General features: G+C 51.6%; 1 protein-coding gene across 2 annotated transcripts; it reads left to right on the top strand.

The window, feature by feature from the left end:
• Nucleotides 1-57: 57 nt before the first annotated feature.
• Nucleotides 58-11,993, top strand: KLHDC3 (kelch domain containing 3). Of its 2 annotated transcripts, XM_070418562.1 has the most exons (14): nucleotides 734-2,490; nucleotides 2,667-2,843; nucleotides 2,970-3,085; nucleotides 3,527-3,598; nucleotides 3,722-3,935; nucleotides 4,016-4,102; nucleotides 4,250-4,358; nucleotides 4,484-4,557; nucleotides 9,260-9,407; nucleotides 9,543-9,609; nucleotides 9,688-9,792; nucleotides 10,349-10,423; nucleotides 10,516-10,633; nucleotides 11,263-11,993. In XM_070418562.1, the coding sequence occupies exons 1-14, from the start codon at nucleotides 2,337-2,339 to the stop codon at nucleotides 11,397-11,399; spliced, it is 1,653 nt and encodes a 550-aa protein (XP_070274663.1). In that variant the 5' UTR covers nucleotides 734-2,336; the 3' UTR covers nucleotides 11,400-11,993. The 2 variants fall into 2 exon arrangements, with proteins under 2 accessions (XP_070274662.1, XP_070274663.1); XM_070418561.1 differs by lacking the exons at nucleotides 9,260-9,407; nucleotides 9,543-9,609; nucleotides 9,688-9,792; ... (1 more) ...; nucleotides 10,516-10,633; nucleotides 11,263-11,993 and adding exons at nucleotides 58-186; nucleotides 4,678-4,756; nucleotides 6,370-7,011 and having other exon boundaries at nucleotides 2,278-2,490.
• Nucleotides 11,994-14,767: the final 2,774 nt, after the last annotated feature.

Here is a 14,767-nt window from a genome sequence, read left to right as displayed (position 1 = left end):
GCAGAAACCGACGGACTACAAGTCCCAGTAGGCTTCCGGAACTCCGCCCCGACTGCACGTGCGCACACAGCTGCCCGCGGGAAGAAGCGAGCCTGGCTGTGTTTATCTCGTTGGGGACCGAGTCGTCGGTTGGCGCTCAACGGGTTCCAGGCTGCCCGCGGCCCCGCCCCGGCCCGGCCTGACAAGGTAGCCCGGGATGCGTTGATGTTACAAGGTGGAGGTGCTGGGGGCGTCCTTGTCTGGAGCCGGAGCCGTGAGGGGGAGGCCCGAGGGGGCTGAGGTGGGGGCGGGGTGGGGGTGGGGAGGGAACTGAGGGGGATGATGGGAAAGGAGCGTGTTCATGGGGGAGGGTCGCGGGAGAATGGGGGGGGAACAGGTGAGAGACTTGGTGGCTGGAGGAGGCACTGAGGGACCGGGGAGGAAGGCCGGGTTGTGAAGAGAACGGGGAGCTAAGGATAATGGAGGGGGGGTTCCGGCGCTGTGGGGGAGGGGCGGGGGGATGACTGGAAGGATCCAGAGAGAGCGCCACCATATGCAGGGAGGAAGACCTCTGGCCGAGAGGGGACAATGTTTCCTGGCGTTTTCCCCTCAGTGGAAGGGGGAAAATGGAGAACTTTTGGGTGGCGCTTGGAGTGGTGGGAAAAGGAAAAAGGAGAAAACTGCAAAGCTCTCAGATTTTAAAAAAGGGGGGGGGTAGTGATAATTGCAAGAGACCAGAGGGGCGGGGGGCAGGCTCATGAAGGGAATGGAAGGCGTTGAGAACGCGGCCAGGACGGAGTGTGGGGGGAACTCCGGGAGGACGCAGCCCTGAGGCCTCGGGGGCCCGTTTTCCATGAGCTCGAGCTGTCCTTTCGGGAGAGAAGCTGGGGTTCTCTCTCCGCCTTGGGGTGGCATTGCTCCTCGCTGCTCCTGTGAGCCCTGCGCCTTGATGGACTTGAAGGGCGCAGGAGCTCAGAGGGAAGACAGAGGGCTCCCCTTCTTCAGCCCTTCAGCCCCCCGTCTGGCCCCACGAGCCCCGGTCCCAGGTGTTTGGGATTGAGGACGGGAGCCATGGAGTGAGACCAGTTCCTGCTGGGGCTCCGTCCGGGGTGGCCCGGTGGCTGTTTAAAGCTGGGGCAGGGGTCGAGGCGGGGCGGTAGGGGACGTGCCAGCCCGCTGAAAGCCATGCCTTTTTCTTCTCGAGGGGCCCCCCTGGAGCCCTCTCTGTGCCCGAAGCTCTGCCTTGAACAGGGAGAGGATGACCCGCCCGGACCCAGCAGGTGCCTGCCAGCAAAGGCAGTGCCCGACGCGGGCCTCCGATGTACCCATTATCGCTAGCTTGGCAGGTTGTCTTAAAGAGATCAGCCCTCCTACCTGGGTCTTCTTCATGTCCTGCCCGAGGGCATTTGGCTTCCCTTCTCCTTTCCAGTGCACACCCCCACTGTCACCCCCCTTCCCGGGACCCTCGGGGAGGACAGCTGCTGGGGACGGCTCGTCTCTGCCAGGGGAGCAGGGTTGGGGAGGTGGCAGGAGGAGGAAACCCTTCCTCCCCACCCCCACTCCCTCAATCTACAGCGGACACATACCTTTCTGATTAAGTTCCTAGCCTTGGCAGCAGACCAGGCCCAGCTGTTAAAGGAACGCCCCAGGCCTGTGAGGGACCCGTGGTGACCCCATTGACAACAGCTCAGTTTGACCAGAGCTTCCGATGAGGGGTGAACCATCCATGGTAACATGGAGGTCCCCGTCCTGGACCCCACCCCATCTTGGATAGGGGAGCTAATCCACTCTGAAAGCCTAAAAGCCGTTCTGCTTGGAAGTACCCATGCCAGCTTTCAATGCACCGTCTGGGGCTGGCTGGGCTATTAATAGCTCTGAGTATTTTGAGATCCCTCTCCCCATCTTAAAGAGCACAGAGATTCTTAGAGAGGCGGCAGTAAGCAGAGCAGAGCCGGAGGTACCAGAGAACCCATCAGCCTGGGAAGGGGGCTTGGAGCTTGTGCCAGGCCACGGAGAGGGTGGAGCCTCCGTGAGTAGGGGGTGATCATGCTGAGCCCTGGATCAGCAGGTTCTGAGCTGGCGGTCAGGTTGGAGTGGCCCCACCCTTTGCTTTTGGAGAACACGGGGCCAGGGCTAGCTCCTTGACCTCAGCAGCTCCTCTGGGGCAGGGCCAGCCACCTGAGCTGTGGAGGGGTGGTGTGGGTCGAACACCTGGGTGACACTTGAAGGCAAGGGCTGGTCCTGGGCAGAGTCCTGGTGAGCCAGGCAAAGGCCTTTGTGGCCCTAATTTGTGTGCAGGTAGCAGAGGCAGCAGGCCGTGCCGGGGGGGCATGTTGCTGTAACCAGTGGCCCAGGGGATGTTACGGTGGACAGTGCACCTGGAGGGCGGGCCCCGCAGGGTGAACCATGCTGCAGTGGCTGTTGGGCACCGGGTATTCTCCTTCGGGGGTTACTGCTCTGGTGAAGACTACGAGACACTGCGTCAGATTGATGTGCACATTTTCAATGCAGGTAAGCTAGTCCTGGGGACACCCTGGGTGCCCACATTAGGGAGGGAAACAGGCGGTTGAATGAGTTTTGGTGGTGGTTGCCGTGGCCCAAGGGGGTGAAGGATTGAAGATCTGGTTTGGGAAGAGGTGGACAGCCTAGAAGGAGGGTTGCAGGGCTGAGCTGAGCTATGCCCACAGTGTCCTTGCGCTGGACAAAGCTGCCCCCGGTGAGACCCACCATCCGAGGGCAGCCTCCTGTGGTACCATACATGCGGTATGGACACTCAACCGTCCTCATCGATGACACGGTCTTCCTTTGGGGCGGGCGGAATGACACGGAAGGGGCCTGCAATGTGCTCTACGCCTTTGACGTCAGTGAGTATGGGGCTCTGTTCTTCCAAATGGTACCTCACGGGCTGGGAAGATGTCGGCTGGGCTGGGAATAGGGCAACTCAGCAGTGTCAGAGCTGCTTAACTGGCCCATCCTTTCATCTCCTTCAGATACTCACAAGTGGTCCACACCCCGAGTGTTAGGAACAATTCCTGGGGCTCGGGACGGACATTCGGCTTGTGTCTTGGGCAAGACCATGTACATTTTCGGGGGCTACGAGCAACTGGTAGGTCTGGAAAGCAAGCAGAGGTTTGGGGTGGGAATGAGACAGAGGAAGGGGAATGGAAGATGCTGGAATGGGAGGCTTTGGCTGGTTTTGCAGGGCTTTTTGTTGTTGTTAATCCTCACCTGAGGATATTTTTCCATTGATTTTTAGAGAGAGTAGAAGTGAGGGGGAGAGACCAAGAGAAACATTGATGTGAGAGACACATCGATTGGTTGCCTCCAGCATGTGCCCCAACCAGGGCTGGGGGTCAAGCCTGCAACTGAGGTATGTGCCCTTGACCAGAATTGAACCTGGGACCCTTTAGTCCAAAGGTCGGAGCTCTATCCACTGAGCCAAACCAGCTGGGGCTGTTTTGCAGGTTTTTGAGGGGAGGAATGGAGGTCAGAGACTGCTGACCCAATCTTATATTCCTTCCTTCACTTCCTTTCTCTTCCCACTCAGGCGGACTGCTTTTCCAATGACATTCACAAGCTGGATACCAGCACCATGACATGGACCCTTATCTGTACAAAGGTCTGCCCTTTCTTCTTTCTCCCAGACCCCCACCCTCAATTGAAGAAACCATAGGAAGTTCGATAGTGAGAGCAGATCCTTTCCCAGCCTTCTTGCTCACCTCATCTCTCTGCTCCTGCCCAGGGCAATCCTGCGCGCTGGAGGGACTTCCACTCAGCCACAATGCTGGGCAGTCGCATGTATGTCTTTGGGGGTCGCGCTGACCGATTTGGGCCGTTCCATTCCAACAATGAGATTTACTGCAACCGCATCCGAGTCTTTGACACCAGGACTGAGGCCTGGCTGGACTGTCCAACCACTCCGGTGCTGCCCGAGGGGCGCCGGAGCCACTCAGCCTGTGAGTGTCTGTTCCGCCGCTGCATAGTCCCCCTTCCCACCCATTGTCTTCACACTCTTGACATTCCTCTCTCCTTCCAGTTGGCTACAATGGGGAGCTGTACATTTTTGGTGGCTATAATGCAAGGCTGAACCGGCACTTCCATGACCTGTGGAAATTTAACCCTGGTAAAGAACACTGCCTCTAAGGGAGAAACAAGGAGCACTTGAGGGGGGAAGGAAAGAAAGAAAGAATCCTGAGTAGGCGAGAGGTTGAGGTTGGAGAGGATATCTGGCCAGGGCAGGCATTGAATCTCCATGTAAACTTCTCTTTAGTGTCCTTTACCTGGAAAAAGATTGAACCGAAGGGAAAGGGGCCATGTCCACGCCGGCGCCAGTGCTGCTGTATTGTTGGTGACAAAATTGTCCTCTTTGGGGGTACCAGGTTAGTAGGAGAGGGGAGGGCTGGGGGAAGGCCTAAGTCTGTGACTAAACTGGGAGGCATTTGAGCAAGAAGGGTCTCATGAGCATTCTTTCCTCCTCCCTTTCTCTCTCTCTCGATCTCTACAGTCCGTCTCCTGAGGAAGGCCTGGGAGATGAGTTTGACCTCATAGATCATTCTGACTTACACATTTTGGACTTTAGTAAGTACACTTATTCCCAAAGTGCTCCTGCCATCGGGGTCCCTGTCTCGGTGGTGACATCCAGGACGGAATCTTTCCTTGGCTGTGACTGTCCCCCTGTCTCCTATTCTCCCTCTGAAGGCCCTAGTCTGAAGACCCTGTGCAAACTGGCTGTCATTCAGTATAACCTGGACCAGTCCTGTTTGCCCCATGACATCAGGTACAGTGAGTGGCTGGGAAGGAGGGATTGGTTGAGGGTAAGTGGCAGCACAACATGACCTCATATGGAAGAGATAGAATTCTTGTGGAGAATGAGATGGAAGGAGATACAGACTGTCCACTGGGTAAATTACATGAAAAAAACAATTGTTTTTCAAACAGAGCTCAGGAGCATCACTTCCTGAGATCTGAGCCTATACGGTTGTTTTGTTAACATGCTGAAAAAGTTTGATGAAATCTTAGAACTTAGCTGCAAAGTAAAGACAAGTTTAGGAGCCTCTGAATCATCTTAGTTCTGGAATTAAGGGAGGTTCTTCCTAGCTCCTTCCCTTTTAGTTTCACTCTTAGGTCTAAGTCAAGTACCAAAAGTACTTTGTGTATAATTATGCCCTTTTGGGTCATTCTTCGACACATACTTTTCCTTGTTATCAGTTCAGTTTAACTCTTACTTGCTGGGGGCCTATGTCAGTGATGGCTAACCTGTGACACACTGTCAGAGGTGACACACGAACTCATTTTTTGGTTGATTTTTCTTTGTTAAATGGCATTTAAATATATAAAATAAATATCAAAAATATAAATCTTTGTTTTACTATGGTTGCAAATATCAAAAAATTTCTATATGTGACATGGCACCAGAGTTAAGTTAGGGTTTTTCAAAATGCTGACACGCCGAGCTCAAAAGGTTCGCCATCACTGCTCTATGTGATCAGTATTCAGTGACACGGTGTATACAAGGCTGACCTGGTGGGTCATAGGTTGGCGTACGAGTGACATATATGCAGGTACCTGTTGTGGCAGAATGCACAGGAAAACGATCAGCCAGCACTCTGAGGGAGGAAGGTTTAACCTTTATTTCGCAGATCTGCTAGTCCAGGGGAATTCTGAATCCAAATCCTGAATTGAATTCATGGGAAGGCTCTGACTGATATATCTCCCCCTGTGGTGGGCCCCTGAGGGTCCCTGCAGCTCCGCCCGTCAGTCAGAGTAGGAAAGTAAGACTATAGTTTTAACCAGAGACTGAACTAGGTGGCAAGCCCCACCATTTTCCTTTTCATACCTAAGTCAAGTAGACTATAGTGAATAGTGGAATTAAGGAGGTTATTGGTAAATCTTTGTAGAATGACAGAATGGTCAAAAAGAGGGATTTAATTTTAATATGATGGGATGTGTGGGGAAGACCTGGGGTGGGAGGGTAGGAGAGCCGAAGCAGGCTTCTTTCTGAAAGGGATAGTAAGTAGTTGAGAGCAAAATTGGGCATTCCTGATGTGGGGTAGGAGGAGCCGCCTGGTTGGATCTGAGCAGAGGAGAGATAGGTTGGGAAATTTACTGCAATGTATACACCCATGCTTTTCTCCAGGTGTTGGGCAAAAGAATATATAAACATAAACAGGAAGTCCACCTCAGCTTGCAGGTGGACCTGTGGGTGGTATTGGATTGGTGGTGGGCGGGGCCTGATTGTTAATCTAGGAGGGCTGTAAGGAAGAAGTGGCTGTGGGTAGTTAAGGTTTCAGGAAGTTGAAGGCACTGGTGTGTTCATAGTTTTGTTAGCAATTCTGGGCTTGGGGTGGAGGCTCCTCCTGTCCTTTATACCTGTCACTGTTGGCCTTCCAGGTGGGAGCTGAATGCCATGACCACCAACAGCAATATCAGTCGCCCCATCGTCTCCTCCCATGGGTAGAAGGACGTTTTTGCCGCCATCCCTCCTGAGCCTGCTGTTGTCTTCACTGCCCCTGCCTGTCTCACCCGCCTGCCCCTTTGGACCCTGGTATACCTCCACATGGAGTTGTTGGACTAGAGGTGTTTTTTGTGCTGTGAACTCAGTGGGGAGCTGTGGGGGGAGGGCTAGGTTCCCCCCCTCCTTGGGCCGAGGGCCCCTTCCCTTGGTGCTCTGTCCTATCCACCTTCTTCCAACTGCTCCTGGACTCTGCTCTGTCCCAGGCCAGCGGGGCTCTGAGAAGTGAAGGGAATGGGGAGAATGGAGAAGGGAGAAGCAAGCAGTGTCTGGTCCTCAGAAGCTCCCCTCCCGCTCTGTTTTCACCCCTGCCCCCGCTTGAGCCATGAGCATTGATTGGGAGCGAGAGAAGTTGCAGCTGTTGCCATGAAACCTCCTTCGCCCTGACCCGGGGAAGGCGAGGACCAGCAGAGAATCCTACCCCTTCCTTGAGCTGTTGCTGTCACCCTGTTGCTCACAGCCAGCTCAGATTTTATAAAAATGGATTAAAGACCTCTAAACGAACCATCTGTGTGTGTGGAATGAATGGGGTGCCAGGCGCTTGCCCGGGGCAGGGGGCGCTCGCAGGTCAAGTGCCACGTGGCCTGGCCCACTTTCTCGTCGGCAGGGCGTCAACGTTTTCTGGAGTGGGCGCCCCTGCCCGGCCGGCTGCGGGCACTGGGCGTGTGGGGGTGGCGCCTCCGCCGCTGCGGACCCGCCTCCTGAGCTGCCGGAAGAGGCGGGGCAGGCCCGCCGGGGCGGAAACCACGCCGTTGGTCCGCGCCGTGCGAGCTGATGCCGAGAGCGAGGTCCCGCGCCGGGCCGGCCGCCGGCTCTCCCCTCGGGGCCGGGGATAGCGGAGATGACGGCGGGGGCCTGCGGAAGGGTGAGGCGGCGGGGGCCGGGGGCCTGCGGAAGGGGGAGGCCGCGGGGCGGGAGGGCGGCGGGGGCCGGGGGCCTGCGGAAGGGTGAGGCCGCGGGGCGGGAGGACGGCGGGGGCCGCGGGGCGGGAGGAGCGCAGTCCCGAGAGCCTGCGAAGTTCTCCCAAGGCCAGCGCGGAGCGCCCGTGGCGCCGTGGGAAGTGGGGAGGGGAGGGGGTGCTTCCTGGGCTGGGACACCCTGAGCGGTTTCTTAAAGAGGGAGGATGAAATTTCCCCGGGGCCGAGACGCCTGTGGGAGCGCGCCGAGGCCAGGGCTGGGGGCCTGAGGAAGGGTTCAGTAGGTCAAGATTAAGGAGATTGGGCAGTCCCGGCGGGTTTGGCTCAGAGGACAGCGTCGGCCTGCGCACTGAAGGGTCCCGGTTCGATTCCAGTCAAGGGCAGGTGCCTGGTTGCCGACTCCACTCCTAGTAGGGGGCGTGCAGGAGGCAGCCGATCAATGATTCTCATCATTTGTTTCTATCTCTCGCTCCCTCTCCCTTCCTCTCTGAAATCAATTTATATATATAAAGAAACTTGGCAAACATTTATTGAGTATCTGTATGCACGCACAGTTCTAGATGCTGAGATGCAATAGTGAATAAAGCAGCCCAAAACTGTCCTCGTGGAACTTACCATTTAGAAAGGGCTGTTAAAAAAAAAGGACACGTGAATTAATCTATTAAAAGGCAGCAAAGCAGAATTGTATATTGTAAAAGGGTGAATTTTATGGCATGTGAATTACATCTCAGTTTTCCAAAAAGGTGACAAGGTTATGAAGAGAAAGCAGGGGAGGGGTTGCAATTATAAGTAATCAGAGGAGGCCTCACTGAGTAGGTGACATTTGAGCCCTGGTTGAAGGAGGTGCCGGAGAAGTAATAAATGTAAATGAACAAAGTGCTCCAAGCAGGGGCAGCATCCAGTGCAGAGAACACCTTCCTGCTCAGGGACTGCTAGGAGGCCAGTTGACGAGAGGAGTGGAAGGAAGAGATTGGTAGGAAATGAGATTAGATGCAACCTGGGGGCTAGGTCTCCTGGGGCTTCCAGCCACCTTGACGCTGAGCAAAGATGGGAGGCATTGGGGAGTTTTGAGTTCTGGAGTGACGTGATCTGAAGTCTATCTATGTGGGAGTAGGTAATGAGGTTGGAGTGATAAGAGCAGAGTTACATTTTATTTATTTTTTAAAATATATTTCTTTATTGATTTCAGAGAGGAAGGGAAAGGGAGAGAGATAGAAACATCAATGATGAGAGAGAATCATTGATCAGCTGCCTCCCGAAGGCCCCCCCACAGGGGATCGAACCTGCAACCCTGGCACGTGCCCTTGGCCAGAACCGAACCCAGGACCCTTCAGTCCGAAGGCCAACGCTCTATCCACTGAGCCAAACCAGCCAGGGCCAGAGTTACATTTTAGATGTCTCTCTCAAACTGAAGTGGGGAGCATAACTTTGAGGGGAGTAAGACTGGAGGTTGGGAGACCAGTTAGGAGACTAGAGCACTGATTCAGGTGAGGTGCCGAGAGGATGAACCGGAACATTGGCAACAGTAACGGCAAGGGAGACAGGCCCTTCTAGGGAAACCTGTGAAGGAATAATTTAAAAGAGGGTGAAAAGGAAGGGACTGACTTGGTCCACCAGTGGCCTTACATATACACCTTCCTTAGCAAGGTGAGGCCCCAAGGTAGCTGGAACCGTTGGGAACTTAGATGACAGCACCATGACAGCCTGTGCTGCCAGGACCTGTAGGGATTGGTTGGATGGGGTATTGGAAAGGATCAGTTACCTTAAGAATGAGAATGGAATGATGTCTTTCCAGCAGCGGGAAATGCTGAGCTCAATTGTGTGTGTCCCCTATCTTCACCTCCTTCTGCAGACACATCTCACATGTCCTTTGAGGAGCTGTTGGAATTGCAGAGTCAAGCGGGGACTAAGACATTCAAACAATTGGTAGCTGGAAGCAGCACTAAGAAGCAAGGCTCTAGACCCCCTGTCCAAAATGCCTGTGTTGCAGATAAGCACAGGTAAGGAGCAAGGCCTGCCCCAGGAGTTGGAGGATGTCTGGGACCTGAGTCGGTGTCTGCTGTCTTAGGTGGCACGGGAGGGGGGGCCTTTGGCCAAGACAAGCCCCCTGGACCTGTCCTGTAATTTCTCCGTAGGCCTCTGGAAATGTCAGCCAAGGTCCGGGTACCATTTTTGCGTCAAGTTGTCCCCATCAGTAAGAAGGTGAGAAAGAGGCAGGAAGTGCTTTCTTGTGAAAGGAGACTGAACTGTATTTTCATATTCTCTCCGTTCTCTCCAAAGGTAGCCCGGGACCCCCGCTTTGACGATTTGTCAGGGGAATATAATCCTGAAGTGTTTGACAAAACCTATCAATTCCTGAACGACATCCGAGCCAAAGAGAAAGAGGTGTGCTGCATGCGGCTGGGTCACTGGTGTCCGGGGTTGGGAAACTAGGGCACAGGTTAGAGTCAGGCAGAGGGAACTGGGAGCGTAGCGATGGGCAGATTTAATTCTCCCTAATTTGGTGCTTATATTCAAATCCTGGCTCATCAATTTACTAGCTTACCATTGGCAAGTTATTCAACTTGGCTTTGCTTCAGTTTTCTAATCATAAAAAGAACTAACAACTCCTATCTCATAGTGTTACTGAGTTAACATGCGAACCTCTTAGAGCAGCGGCTCTCAACCTGTGGGTCGCAATCCTTTGGCGGTCGAACGACCCTTTCACAGGGGTCGCCCAAGACCATCCTGCATATCAGATATTTACATGACGATTCATAACAGTAGCAACATTACAGTTATGAAGTAGCAACGAAAATAATTTTATGGTTGGGTTACAACATGAGGAACTGTATTTAAAGAGCCAGAAGGTTGAGAACCACTGTTTTAGAGTAATGCCTGGCACAGAATTGCAGCTAACATTTTCAGCATGCTAACCATCGCATCATTTCCCACTGTGGAGCTTGTGAAAAAGCAGTTGAAGAAGCACCGTTCGGGGGAGAAGCATGAGAAGCTGCAGCAGCTGCTTCAGCGAATGGTGAGTGAGTCAGATCATGGGTGGGGGTGAAAGTAGTTCAAGGCAGGGGGTAAATCACAGTCTCTCACACCCATCTCATCTTTGCTCCTCAGGAGCAGCAAGAAATGGCGCAGCAGGAACGGAAGCGGCAGCAGGAGCTGCGCCTGGCTCTGAAGCAGGAGCGGCGGGCGCAGGCCCAGCAGGGCCATCGTCCATACTTCCTGAAGAAATGTGAGTGGGCTCAGCTGTTACAGGCTAGGTACAGGGGTGGGGGGTCACAGGCCCTAAAGGAGGCATGAGTGCTGGATCCCATGGTAAATTAGGAGGAGAGTAGAAATACTGTGGGGAGGAGGTGCCCATTCTTATTTCCCTAATTAGATTATCGGCAGAGGGTGTTGCTTTTATTTATTTTATTTTTAATGATATGACACCGTATGGCTTTTTGCTTGTTTGTTTTTTAATTTTTCAGAGAGAGAGGAGTGGGAGGAGAAAAACATTAGTTTGTTGTTCCATTTATTTATGCATTCATTGCTTGTTTCTTGTATGTGCCCTTACCGGGGATCAAACCCACAACCTTGGCATATCTGAATGACCATGTAACCAACTGAGCTATGTGGCCAGGGCAGGGTGTCGCTTGTATTTCTGTTGTACTCCCCACATATGCTGGACCGGGCACATGGAAGCTCACAGTAGTTGAGTTGTGAAAGAAGGAATCATAGAAAAAGACAGCTTGCTTGCACACACCATGAACACTTAAGTCATGTTTCCCAGCAAAGTGGTTGAGAATTACTGACTGGGGAACAGGGAGAGGGTGGTGGTTCTGCTTTTGCTTACCAGCTTGCTTTCTCCCGATCCTCTAGCTGAACAGCGCCAGCTGGTCCTAGCTGAGAAGTTCAAGGAGCTGAAACGCAGCAAGAAGCTAGACAGCTTCTTGAGTCGAAAGAGGCGCCGAAATGCAGGCAAAGACAGGCGACATCTCCCTTTGAATAAGGACTAATAGGAAATGACCTCAGTTCTTCCACTGCCCCAGTGAAAACTGGGTCTGTGGCGACAGACTGGGGCTTGGCCTGTTCTGGATCTTTCCCCTTCAAGGACAAGGATCACAGCTGCCCTTGAACTAGATTGGCTCAGCGATGACTAAAGGGTTCTTGGGCTGCCCCAGGGATGGACAGGAACAGCTCAGCCTTCACCATGCCACACTCCTCTGCTTGGATCTGGTTCATCATGTACTCGTGTCCTCCCATCCTTGCCTTAAACCAGGGATGCGAACCTTTTTTCTGCCAAGGGCCATTTGTATATTTATAACATCATTCATGGGCCATACAATATTATCAGTTTAAAAATTAGCGGCCATATTTGATCAAACATTTAATTAACTCACCCCTAATGCCTTGGCAGGGCCAGACCAAGTGATGCCATGGGCCTTATATGGCCCGCAGGCTGAACATTCCCAACCCCTGTGAAATCAATAATTCTGACAGAGAAAAAAAGGGTCAGTGACTTTAGGTTAGTGAAGGCCATGGAGTCTGTTGACAGCTTCCAGGACTGGGACTTTATGTAGAAGCCAGTTAATAAACATTCTTGTCGCTCATCTGCTTTGTATGTGTGTGGGGGGGGGGGGTGGGGGGGGGTGGCTAAAATTACTGTCTTAGGGGCCAAAATCTAAGGCTCCTACAAAGTGGGAAGTCAGATCAGAGCCCCAAAAGCAGATCTGAGAGTGAACCAATCCCACAACTTGCCTACTTAGCTTTTGTTGTGGATGCAAGGGGAGGTAGGAGATGGGGACAAAAATTGCATTCCCAGTAATGTCAGCACAACTGGTTCCCAATACTGTTTGGGTCTAGAATTCATACTACACATTTGGGCTGGAAAAATCTTCAACCTGGTCATTCAGAGTGGTCTGGGGTTGGTAGTGCTTCCAGGCACCCAGCAGGAGCAAATGCAGTTCTCTCTTAGGACTGTACTGGAAACCCAGGCCTGCAGGAATTCCTTCACATAAAATCTCAAGGACTGTGTGTTCACAATGAAACACCAGCACACAAGGAAAGAAACCACCACCAGCAAGAGGGAACATTAGGAACAACAGGTAACAGAATCTGAACAGCAAAGACAGAAGTTGAAAGTAAAAAATACAAAATATAAAATGTCTTTAAATGTTTAAAGAAAAAGTATGACTAATGAAAAGACTATAAGAAAGGACCAAATTGGTTTGATTAAAGTAAAACTTCAAAATGAAAAATGTGCCACGTCCTGCACGGGCAGGTTCGGTGAGCCTGAGGAGGGGCGGTGAAGGATTGAAGACAGACAAGAGAATACAGCTGGGCCCTAACCGGTTTGGCTCAGTGGATAGAGTGTCAGCCTGCGGACTGAAGGGTCCCAGGTTCGATTCTGATCAAGGGCATGTACCTTGGTTGCAGGCACATCCCCAGTAGGGAGTGTGCAGGAGGCAGCTGATCGATGTTTCTAACTCTATCCCTCTCCCTATCTGTAAAAAAAATCAATTAAAAAAAAAAATACATCTGGGGCATGGGATGCTGCTTCTCTGATTAAGAGACAACTCCATGGCCTGCAAGCCAAGCCGAAGCTTTATTTTATAGTCAAGAGTCCACAAAGCAAAACAAGGGAAGTGGTCGACATGGTTACAGTGTTCTTGTGAGTTTCACCTTGTTTTGGTAGCACTTGCTGCACCTCCCACGGCACATTAGCTACCTAGGAAGGAACTAGGGAGGACTATAAGGTCAAGCTTAATTATGTTAGGAGAGCTCTGCCCTCCAAGCTGAAACTTGTTTGTGGCCCTGCCATAGGTCAATCCAAGACCTATAGCCACTCCCTACAGAAAAACACGCTATATGAATTGAGAAACTTAATGGTTAAGCAGCAAGTTAGACATCTAAAAGGAGAATGAACCTGAAGTAGATCTGAGAAAGTTACACAGTTGGAACCCAGGGATACTAAGAAATGGAAACTAAGGCAAAGAGGTTGGAAAACCACTGGCGATGGAGAAGGTGTGACATAACCAGAGTTCTAGAAGGAGTGAATAAAGAGTCTGAGAATTTTCTAGAATTGAAGTTTATAAACGCTAACAATCAGGAAATTCCAAGCAGGATTGAAAAAAATATTAAATCATAAGAAATTAGTAAGACATTAGAAAGACTAACAAAAAAAAACAGCTATAAAGAAAAGGGAGAGAGACAGAATTAGAAACTAGGACGTCTATTGCGGGATGCTTCTGGGATGAGGTGAAAGCTGTTCTGATGACAGAAATATAAGATGAAGCTTATGATGCTCCACTCCCACTGGGTGGAAGCGAAGGGCTGTCGCTGTCAGGATAGCTTGCCTTGCCCTGAGGGAGTGAGGGATCTAGTGCTGCAGAGTCCCGGATGACACGTGTCAATACTTCTTTAAAGCCAAAGAACAGCTTCTTGCTGATAAAAGCAGAAAAAGGCCATGTAACTATTAGGCTCATAGAAACACTGAGAAGATTGGAGAAGAGCTCAAAAAAGTGTGTGTGGGGTGCAGAGGGGGGCCTGAGCAGTTAAAAGCACTCCAAGTCCTACCTTGGGACCAGAGTGCTGATATGAAGATGTCATTGCAGCCACCTAGGGTACTCCCCACTTTCCCTCCTGCTTTGCTCTAGATAGAGCAATTCCCAGCAGAGGCATCGGATTAGCCAGGCCGTGGTCACATGGCTGCACGGGGCTGCTGGGAAAGCAAGTATCTGGGCTTTTATATGGTGGGAGGTGGACTCTATCTTCTATCTAGATTTATGGTGGGGAGTTTCCAGCATGAGAAGGGGGTTCAGATGAAGGGTGGTCAAGAAAACGTATGTCCACTTCAGGCTGGACTGGCCCCTAAGCCTTCAAACTGCGACTTTTCCCTTCAAGGGTGCAGAGGAGACAATGGACAGCTCAACTTCAGCTATGGATTTGTTTAGGTGGGGTTTTCTTTTGTTCTGTGTTTTTCTCCCCCATTGGTAACCGATTTATTGAGATAGAATTCATATATACCATACACTTTACCTATTTAAAATGTACAATTTGCCTGGCCAGTGTGGCTCAGTAGTTGAGCATCAACTGTGAACCAGAAGGTCACGGTTCGATTCCTGGTCAGAGTACATGCCCGGGTTGTAGGCTCCATCCCGTGTAGGACATGCAGGAGGCAGCCAATCAATGATTCTCATCATTGATGTTTCTCTCTCTCTCTCTCTCTCTCTCTCTCTCTCTCTCTCTACCTATCTCTATCTCTTTCCCTTCCTCTCTGAAATCAATAAAAAATATGTTAAAAAAATAAAATGTACAATACAATGGTTTTAGTATAGTCACAGAATCATGCAGCCATCACCACAATTTCGTAGCACTTTCGACA

Source organism: Myotis yumanensis, unplaced genomic scaffold (assembly GCF_028538775.1).
Source record: "Myotis yumanensis isolate MYYU_CA2020_CCGP unplaced genomic scaffold, mMyoYum1.0.hap1 SCAF_6, whole genome shotgun sequence".
Lineage (NCBI taxonomy): Eukaryota > Metazoa > Chordata > Mammalia > Chiroptera > Vespertilionidae > Myotis > Myotis yumanensis.
Note: the sequence above shows the minus strand (reverse complement) of the source record. Positions and strands in the feature narration are given on the sequence as shown.